Source organism: Sesamum indicum, linkage group LG5 (genome assembly GCF_026168435.1).
Source record: "Sesamum indicum cultivar Baizhima isolate 11 linkage group LG5, ASM2616843v1, whole genome shotgun sequence".
NCBI lineage: Eukaryota > Viridiplantae > Streptophyta > Magnoliopsida > Lamiales > Pedaliaceae > Sesamum > Sesamum indicum.
This window is the reverse complement of record NC_142661.1, coordinates 11,805,493-11,815,786: the sequence shown is the minus strand read 5'-3', so window position 1 is coordinate 11,815,786 and position 10,294 is coordinate 11,805,493. Positions and strand designations below refer to the sequence as shown.

The 10,294-nt window shown below is 39.7% G+C and overlaps 2 protein-coding genes across 2 annotated transcripts; one reads left to right on the top strand and one right to left on the bottom strand.

The window, feature by feature from the left end:
- Nucleotides 1-390: 390 nt before the first annotated feature.
- LOC105162300 (uncharacterized) lies at nt 391-3,038 on the bottom strand. The gene is made up of 2 exons (XM_011080309.3): nt 2,676-3,038; nt 391-1,928 (listed from the first exon to the last, which is right to left on the bottom strand). Exon 2 carries the CDS (start codon nt 1,221-1,223, stop codon nt 690-692), a length of 534 nt encoding a protein of 177 aa, XP_011078611.1. The 5' UTR covers nt 1,224-1,928; nt 2,676-3,038; the 3' UTR covers nt 391-689.
- A 3,084-nt stretch (nt 3,039-6,122) lies between these two features.
- LOC105162343 (uncharacterized) lies at nt 6,123-7,612 on the top strand. The gene is made up of 2 exons (XM_020694110.1): nt 6,123-6,855; nt 6,930-7,612. The coding sequence occupies exons 1-2, from the start codon at nt 6,123-6,125 to the stop codon at nt 7,610-7,612; spliced, it is 1,416 nt and encodes a 471-aa protein (XP_020549769.1).
- Nucleotides 7,613-10,294: the final 2,682 nt, after the last annotated feature.

Here is a 10,294-nt window from a genome sequence, read left to right as displayed (position 1 = left end):
TTTATTTTTATTATAAACATAAAATAATAGGTTTATCTTTAACACACATGAAATTTCGAATTGAGGTTTAATAACAATTTTCTATATTATATAATTTATTTTTTTGTGTGCAATAAAAAATATACAAAGAAAAAATGATTATATATAGTGATTTTACTGGATTCCCTATCTTAATTCTTACAAGAATTTCTGTTCATGTTCGTTTTCATATTCTTGTTTTTCTTTCTCTTGAATTGTTATCAAATAAAATTATTAAATTATAATAATAGATAGACAAAACTTGTTACTATGATTTATCGAATTTACATTAAAAATGGCAAAATCAAGAGTAAACAAAAAAATAACTTTCTATGTTGCTTTAGGGTTGAATATAAATCTACAAGTACTATGTACACAAGTCTTCATTTATATACAACCAAACCATTATGCACTTGGCTATTTTCTCCACTTTTTCTTTTAACACCCAAAGGTGGGGGAAGCTTTTCGGGGTCCCCGTCCCTTCTTCATTAAAGTTTACCTAACAGCCATCACTACATCATTACTGCAATAAAATCATAAACGGAGGAGTACTACTCCTTTACATTGTAACAATTTCTTCTAGCGACATTATGTTTTGAGTTTCTGCTGCAATCTTCTTTTGATTTGCCTTGTCCGAATTCTTGGGCCACAATAGTTGCTCCTTTGTTTCATCACTCGGTTTTTCTCCTCTGAATTCTTGAGCAGGTAATCCGGTTGCTCGTCCATAGGGAATTGATTTTCTGGGCAGTCTGATCGGAGTGATCCTCTTCTGAATTCTCTGAATTCTGATCCTCCTCTGAGTTTTGTTCGAGTAGCATGATAGTATTTTTCACATGTGTCCAATTTCCATCAGCTACTTTATACTCCAAATTATCCTCCCCCGTTTTATCATTATCACTGGTAGTGTCACCAACATCAACAGAGAAAACATTTTCATCCACAATGTTATTTGAAATGCGATGCTCCCTAACCATAGTTGGCATATTATCATCGTGTGCAATGCAGTTAGCATTATCAATATGCACATCATTCTCCACTTTCGAGTCACAATTAACACCCGACGTCTCAATTTCACCAATGTCATTTCCATGTTTACCACTATCCACATTGTCATTAGAGAGGTTAGTAGAGTACCTGCTTTTGGAGCATTCACCTCTCTCAAATGCCTTAGTTGTCTCAGTCACCACCTGTTCCTCCGTTCCCATTGTCTCCTTACCTTTCGACTGCTTGGCTCGTGGAGGGGGGCGGGGGCATTGCCCAATGTGTAGCACTCCAAGTTGTCGTGGCCGACATGTTTACAAAGGTTGCAGTATTTTGGAAGCTGTTCATATTCCACTTTCTGATAAATTGTAACTCTATTGATTTGTAGGTCAAAACCCTCCACAAGTGGCTTGGTAAGATCAATCTCAATGCTAATTCTAGCTTTAGAGAGCTTAGATTGATTGAGAGTGCAGTCGTCGATTTGAAGTGGAATTCCTATCATGTTTGCTACAGCAAATAGGGCATCCTTATGAAACAAATGAGCTGGGAGTTCAGGAAAACATACCCAAATTGGAATAGTAGAGGATTTTTGAGCCGGTGTGAATGTCGGTGTCCATTTGAAAATGCGCATCGAAAATCCATGAATGTGCCAAAAATTCTTCTTAGCCACAGATAGGAGAAGTCGGATTCGTTGGAGAGATAAATAAGCACATGCTTGGCATTGATCATATTGACGGTAAATGCACATTTGACTCCCAATCCTGCAATAAGGCAATGCAGGTGCTGATATTGAGGTTATCCATGTGAGAATTTTCCAACTAGTGCCAATCGAAAAGGAGCTGCAAGGGCTTCTGTCTCCGCATCTGTGAATACCAATGTAGGACCCTTCTCATCAGTAAAAACTGCACAGACAGAGGGCGGTGTCGAGTCTGCAAGAAAAAATTTGTGAGACGCCGTTGGTGCGGTTTTCGACGGGACCCCGAAAAGCCTCCCCACCCTCGGGTGTTTTATTAAAAAACATAAATAAATAAAACTCTTCATTTATATACATTAAAATGGTATTAATTTACTTATATTATTTAAAAATGTTTCAATAGCCAATCTTTTTATCAAGCAAGTGGATGATACAATCCATTATGGAAACGGCTAGGAGAGAATGTTTCATAGAAAAACAAAATTTACTGAAGATTGAGAGGTCATGGCTGTTATTACGGACCTTCAGGCCATCCAGCATCCCTCGTCTCACAGCTGAAACACCCCTCCCACTTTCTACTTCTCATAATTCCTCCAATAACATAATAACTAGTGTAGATACCCACATTATTACACTTGGAGTTAGATATGCATGCACAATGAACAATAATTTTACACACATTCTCAACTTTCTACTTCTCATAACTCCCCCAATAATAAATCTAGGAAGTGTAGACACCCAAATTATTACTGTTAGTTATCTAAACGATTGAATGTTATATCTTGATTTTCTAAATGCATTTTTGTACTATACTTAACAATAAATACATTATTTAGTGGATTAACTATAATTTTCATTTATAACTAATGCTTTTTCTAAATATTCAGAATATTTTTGTACAAGAGCATATAATTTGACACATAATTTGCTTGTACAAGAACTTCAAAATCGAACATAATTTAGTTAGAAACCACAAACTCACCTTTGTAAGTATTTCAGTATTTGTAATAAAAATGGTTTTGCCGAATCCCCCCATTCTGCAGATAGATATCACCAGATCTGAAATTTCATCACCTCTCGCAAGCGATTCCAGCATATCTGTATCCTCCTCCATTCCAATGAAATACTTTTCTACCTCACATCGGGACGTCTTGTTCGAACAATCAGTATCACCTACGGATCTGGATGAGTTTTCTCCTTTAATTACAGAGCACAGCTGTCTGGTGAGGCCAACCATGCGAGATCTGTAGCGATGAACAACTGCTCTTGAGATCGCTCCCCGCCGCCCACCGGCTTCATGTATGTAGGTTTATGCGCTCACCAATTCATAGTTTAATAGGCGTGCAAGTTGCCTTTAATTCTGGTGAGAATTTTTAGGCAAAAATCCAGTGAAAATACGCAATGAGACGGGCTGAATTGGCCCGATCCAGGATCGAAATAACCCAATAAAAAATATGGACTCATCTGGTTCTGGTCCAATCAAAATATGAATATTTCGGATCAGATGAGCCCAGTTAGCTTGGAGTGTCTACATTATTTAATAATGTCACTTTTTTTATTTAATCCACAATCGAAATAACCCAATTAGGCTATTTTTTTTAATAATGTAACTTTTTATTTTTCTACATTGATTATAGTAATTAATTTTTAAAATTTTTATTTTTATACTTTTATTTTTCAATTTTTAGTATATAAATTAACTTATATGTTTTTCTTAAAAATTTGTTTTAAGTCTTTTTTTGCTTGTTATTATCTTAGTTTATTTGTTAAATTATTATTTAAGTTCATTATATAGTTTCAACTATTCTTTTTTCTATTTATATATTTTTTTAAAATTTGTATTTGATTTTAGTATATATTTATTTTATAAAATAATTATAAATTTAAATAATTATTCAAAAAATACCTGGATTTCTTAAAAAATATAATAGAATTGGTTCAAATGACCTAATTTGGGCCTCAATCAAGTTAGTCCATTTCTCGAGTCTGAGTTTAAAATGAATCAAAACTGAATCCATTTAAAGGCCCAGATCACCTTGAGATCGACTATAAATCATATAGGGTTAATTTTGGACTTATCTTTTTCGTACTAATTTGTATCGATCCTGAATCGATCCGACCTACTATGCCCCTTTACTTACAATGGGGATAGTCACCAAAACAAGTTAATTCTATCATGAGAATAAAGTATTAAATCAATTATATTTAAGTTAAATCTACATTACTTTCTTAAAAAATTAAAATAGATATTGATGTGTATGGCCCAAAAACACTTGACTCAAGAAAAGATATAGAGCCCAAATCGAGCCCACCAATCCATGATGGATGGTCTGCTGGAAGCTTACCTAGCTCGGCCCAAGAGAAAGCCTTGTTCAAGCATTACTAGACCACAGGCGAAGTGCCCCCAAAAGCTCATGACCCCTTGACCTAGAAGGATTTCCTACAGAATAGGAATCCTCACGTAAAAAGAGTCCTCTTCCAAGAAAAAAACATGCTGATCAAGCCAAGAATAAGATGGAATCGTGCCTTATCCACAGATTTCTTGCCCTTTTTCTCAAAGATACAGGTAATGTGTAGAGTCTCCACGAAAGGGGATGCATTCTCTATAAATACAAGCAGTATCCCCCAATGGAGACACCTTTAAGAATCTAAAAATTACTTTGTCATTTTACGATTTATTTTTTTATTTATTTATTCCTAAATCCGAAACTAACTTGAGCATCAGAGTGTTAACATATTGTTTTGCAGGTCCTATTTCTCAAGTTATTTTGGTCAATCAACCCAAATTCATCGTCAAGATCCAAGATCGTTGGACTCTTGCTAAAATTGTATGTATCAATTGGAGCCATCTATGGAAACTTGAGTTGAAAATGTTAGTTACCATGAAAACCCCCAGCAACCTCGCTAACAAGCAAAAAGCCATGGAGTCACCCAACAACAATCTGCCTTTGTAGGTCGTTGCAGGAGCCTATCTCGCCCCGATTGGAGGAGGTTCTGCCCCAGCTTTGCCTGTACCGGTACCACCCCTCAGAGTGGTGGATCCTTTGGTTGATCCTGCAAGACGAAGCACTTCCTCAAACATCACCTCAGGAGAGCTTTCCTAGCTTTGCTAGGTGCAATTCCACAGGTGGTCGCAGCATCAATTCGGGAGTAGATGGTTCCTACCCGCTCAGCCCCCACTGTGGAAGTAGGCATCCTTGAAGAAGGAGTAGAAGGAGGCCTACTGGACTGAGATATTCCTATATCTAGGATCCCATTAATTGAGAGACAAGGGCTCCCTCCAACGGGTTCCCCAGGAAGTCCCCAAATAATGGCTGGGAAAACTGGAATGCCTCCAGAAAGGTCTCCAAGATGTACAACACCAGATAGTAGGGACCCCTGAAGAAGAGCAATAGGGTGTCCCCTTCATGAAAGCAGTGATGGCGGACGAACTCCCAGCGAATTGCCGTACCCCCGTAATTGTTGAGTATGATGAGATGACTTACCCTCCAGAGCATCTCTCACATTTTGAGAATGCGGTTCTTTTTCATAGGAACACGGACAAAATCAAGTGTCGCATTTTTGTCACCACCGTCGCCAAGGTTATACAATAATGGTTCAATCAATTGACCGTTGGAGCGATAGGATGTTTTCAAGAATTTTGGTCTATTTTCCTGCACCAATTCGCTAGCAGTTGGAAGCTTCGGAAGACGAAGCTCTGCCTTTTTGCCATACGCAAAAAGGACAATGAACCATTGAAGGAGTATCTGCAAAGAGCCAACACTATAGTCTTGGAGGTACTCTCTGCTGCTCAAGAGGTGAAGGCTAGTGCCTTCTCACAAAAACTCTTGGGTGGGGACTTCTTCAAGTCCTTAGCTAAAAAACCTGTGTCCAAGTTTGATGCTTTCCTAGCTCGTGCGACCAGGTATATCAAGACAAAGGACCCTTAAGCTGCCAAGAAGGAGAGTCGTGGGGAGAAAAGGAAAGAAGTTGGGGAGGAGGCCCCCTTCAAGAAGCTTCGAATTGATTTTTGGGACAAGACACCCTTTCAAAAGGTTGATGCAGTCTACACCCCCTTGACGGTACCAATCACTGAAGCCTCATGGCAATTGAAGGAAAAGGTTTGCTAGCTCGCCCTCGGTCATGGAGAGAGGAGCCCCAACATCCTAAGTCCCACAAATTATGCCGTTTTCGTATTGATTACGACTGCACCACTAAAGAGTGTCGATATTTGAAGAATGAAATTGAGAGGCTCATCCAAAACGGATATCTGCAGGAGTATGTCTGCTGGAAAAAAGCCTGAGGAACAGGACCATATCGTAAATAAGAAATAGACAAAAGGAAGGAAGTAAAGGTTTCAAGTCCTGAGCCTTTACCGAACGAAGAACAAAGAAATACCTTCGGGAGACAGACTGAAACTAATGATCCTTCTCGTAAAGGAGTTATACGAATGATTGTAGGTGGTCCAAGTGGAGGCGACTCCCGTCATGCTAGAAAGGCCCAAGTTAGAGAAGCACATAGCATAACTATAAAGGAGATATGGGATGTTGGGGCGATGGAGGACACCCCCCTCATCCAGTTGAGAAGGGCAGAAAGATCAGGTCCTAAGAGCTCTCATAATGGTGCTCTAGTCATCACGACATTGCACCAACTACGAAGTAGAACGTATATTCATAAATTTGGCAAGTTCTGCAAACATATTTTTCAAGGAAGCCTACGATCAGATGCAGTTAGGGAACACCCCCGGGAAAAAGTAAACACCTCCCTATTACGGATTCGTGGGGAGGTAGTCCATCCTAGGGGTATGCTTTCACTCCCCTTGGCCCTAGGTACTAGCAGCACTTCAAAGACTTGTCTGTTGAAATTTTTAGTGGTAGATACCCCATCAGCATACAACATCATTTTCGGGAGGCCCACCCTCAACACTTTCCAAGCCATGTTCTCCACTTATCACATGAAAATCAAGTTCCGTATGCTTGGAGGTGTAGGAGAAGTACAAGGAAACCCCCTGCAATCTCATAAGTGTTACGTGGAGGCTGTGCGCAAAGGCCAAAAAAATAATAGGGACAAAGGCAAGGAAGAGAAGGGACCAGTAGAAGATAAAGAAAATGAGGGGGTGTCCCCCAAGGTTCAGCTGATTGAAGAACTAATGAATGTTGAACTTGTACCGGGAGATCCAGAAAGTTTACACGCATTGGTTCTCAAATGGAGGATGCGACACATAAAGAAATAATTCAATGCTTACATCTCAACGCAGACATCTTTGCATTGACCCTCCAAAACTTAGAAGGCACCGACCTTAATGTCATAGCTCACCATCTCAATATAGATCCTAACATCAAGCCGGTGAAACAAAAGAAGAGACACTTTGGGCCAAAAAAGAATAAAATTATCCAAGCTGAAGTCGATAAATTATTGGCTGCGGGTCCCATCGAAGAAATACAATTCCCCGAGTGGTTATCTAAGAAATACAATTCCTCGAGTGGAAAATGGAGAATGTGCATTGACTTCAAGGATCTCAACAAGGTGTGTCCTAAGAATTTTTATCCTCTACCTCGAATCGATCAACTGGTGGAATGCATATTTGGATCTGGATTCTTAAGCATGACGGATGCATCTCAAGGATATCATCAAATAATGATGGTTCCAAAAGATTGCAAAAGAATCAGTTTTATCACATCTGCTGAAATGTTCTATTACGTTGCCATGCCATTTGGCCTAAAGAATGCTGTAGCCACCTACCAACGTTTGGTAGATAAAATATTTTGTCCACAAATTGGAAGAAACGTCGAGGTGTATGTAGATGATATGCTAGTGCAAAGCAGGAAGACCAAGGACCATATTGCGAACTTAGAAGAGACATTCTCCATTTTGAGAAACTATCGACTAAAGCTCAATCTTGGAAAGTGGAGCTTTGGAGTGAAAGGGGACGCTTTCTAGGATTCATGGTCACACAGAAAGGAATCGAGGCCAACCCCTTCGCGATCAAGGCTATCCTGGACATGAAGGCACCCTCCAAAGCTAATGAAGTACAAAGGCTAACTGGGAGGGTAGCAGCACTTAGCCGTTCTATCTCCATGTCGGAAGAAAAATGCCTACCCTTTTTCAAAGTCCTTTAGAAGGTGAAAAATTTGGACTAGGACAATTCGTGTCAACAAGATTTTGAAGGGCTCAAGCGATATTTAGCTAGACTCTCTCTACTTGTGAAGCCATCTCCAGGGGATACCCTCTATGTGTATCCATTTGTCCTCATTCATGATAATAATGGGAAAAAAATGCCAATCTATTATGTCAGCAAAATGCTTCATGGATCGAAAGGGCGATACACCCCTATAGAAAAAATGACCCTCGCACTGGTCATCACTGCTAGAAGGCTATGTCTATATTTTCTTTCGCATCCTATTGGAGCAAAAGCTAACTTGCCTCTAAAACAAACGTTGGGTAAGCCAGATACATCAGGACGACTGGTAAAATGGGCAGTAGACTTGAGTGAGTATGATATCTGTTATCTATCTCAAACTACCATCAAGGTCCAGGCTTTAGCTGAATTCTCTCCAAAATAGTAGGGACGTTTTAAGAAGGCACCCCGCAAGCCAAAAAATGGCTATTCCATGTAGATGGATCATCCACGATTCAAGGCAGTGTTACGGGCATAGTCAGCACTTCACCATAAGGAGAGATCTAGAATTCACTGTCAAGTTTGGGTTTAGGGCCTCCAACAATGAGGTCGAATACGAAGCATTCGTAACGGGGCTCAAAATGGCGCATGAAGTGGAAGCCAGACACTTAATAGCTTATTCAAATTCGCAGCTAATAGTAAAAAAAGTGGAGGGCTCATACGAAGCCAAGGAAAAAAATATGATCCAATACCTACAACAGATAACAGAATTAAAGACGAGGTTTGAAAGTTTTCAAATTGTCCAAATTCTAAAGGAAGCAAACATCAAAGTTGACTACCTCTCCAAATTGGCTAGCATTCTAGAAGATCGTAGGACGAGACATATTACCATATAGTAAGTCCCGAAGCTAAGAGCTCCTATTCATATTCAAGTTATATCCTCCTTGGAAGATTGGAGGACCCTGTTATCCGATGGCTTGAAGAGGGGCACCTCTCAGATAATAGATAGGAGGCCACAAGACTTAGGGCTCGAGCTGCTCGCTTCCTACTACAAGGAGATGTCCTTTACAAGAAATCTTTTATACACCCTCTACTCAGGTGTTTATCCCAGTTAGAAGAATTTCATATTCTTAAAGAAATACACAACGCCTACTGTGGGGTGCATGCAACATCTTGGATTCTCGCTAATAAAGCATTGAGCTCAGGATACTTCTAGGCTTCCACGAACAAGATGCGCGACAGCTGGTGAACAAATATTTGAAATGCCAGAAGCACTCCTCTCTAATACACCAACCTGCTGAGCCCCTCACTACTATATTGTCACCATGTCCTTTTGCACAATGGGGGATAGATATCATAGGGCCTTTCCCCTAGTTCCTAGTGAAAGAAAATTCCTTTTAGTAGCCGTCAACTACTTTACCAAATGGGTGGAAGCCGAGCCACTTGCTCGTATCACAGAAATAGAGGTAATGAAGTTTATATGGAAGAACATCATCTGTTGTTTTGGATTCATGAGAGATAATCTCAGACAATGATCGATAGTTCTAAGGCCATAAAATACAAGACTGGTGTAGGGGGCTGCATATCAAACAGAGATTCACATTAGTAGCACTCCCCCTGGCCAATGGACAAGTGGAGGTCACCGACCGAGTTCTCGTTCAAGGAATTAAGAGACGATTAGAACGAGTTGGTGAAAACTGGACGGAAGAATTAACTAGTGTACTATGGGCATATAGCATCACCCTCTGAGGATCTACGGGAGAAAGTCCCTTTATCATAGTTTATGGAACCAAAGCAATCATATCCTCTCACAGAATTTTTCATTTCTCTGAAGAAAAACAATATGAAGTTGTTAAAAGAAAATATGGATCTTATTCAAGAATTGAGAGGAAAATCTTTCATTCGCATTCAGAGATACAACAATACAATGATTAATGCCCACATCAAAAGAGTAAAAAATACGAAGTTTCCAAGTAAGGGACCTAGCATTAAGAAGGGTGGATACATTGAAATCAGTGGACTGGAAAGGATCCTTTAAAATCACAGGGGTAATAGGATGAGAACCATAATAGGACGCCTATTATCACATCCCCGGAGCATACATAACCTTAAGAAATATTATACAGAAGGGCATCCCCTTGCGTTCAAAGAAACTTTCAGTATGTCCTCTTGAAGAACTCTCTCTAAAAATGTCCTCCTGAGACACCCTCCAATAAAGTCCTCCTAAAGGACTGCCTCTAAAACTATCCACCTAAAGGACTCCTTCTAAAAATGTTCTCTTGTAGGACTCCCTCTAAAAATGTTCTCTTGTAGGACTCCCTCTAAAAATATCCTCCTAAAGGACATCCCTCAACAAGGCCCCTTGAAGGGCTCCCTTTAAAAAGTCTACACCTACACACTTCAAAAGTCAGATCATCATTCTCTTGTTGGGGGCACCCCCTTGAGGCGAGGCACAAAAACAACATAGAAGTAAGCCCTGCCAAAATTTATACAGGCTTCCATCA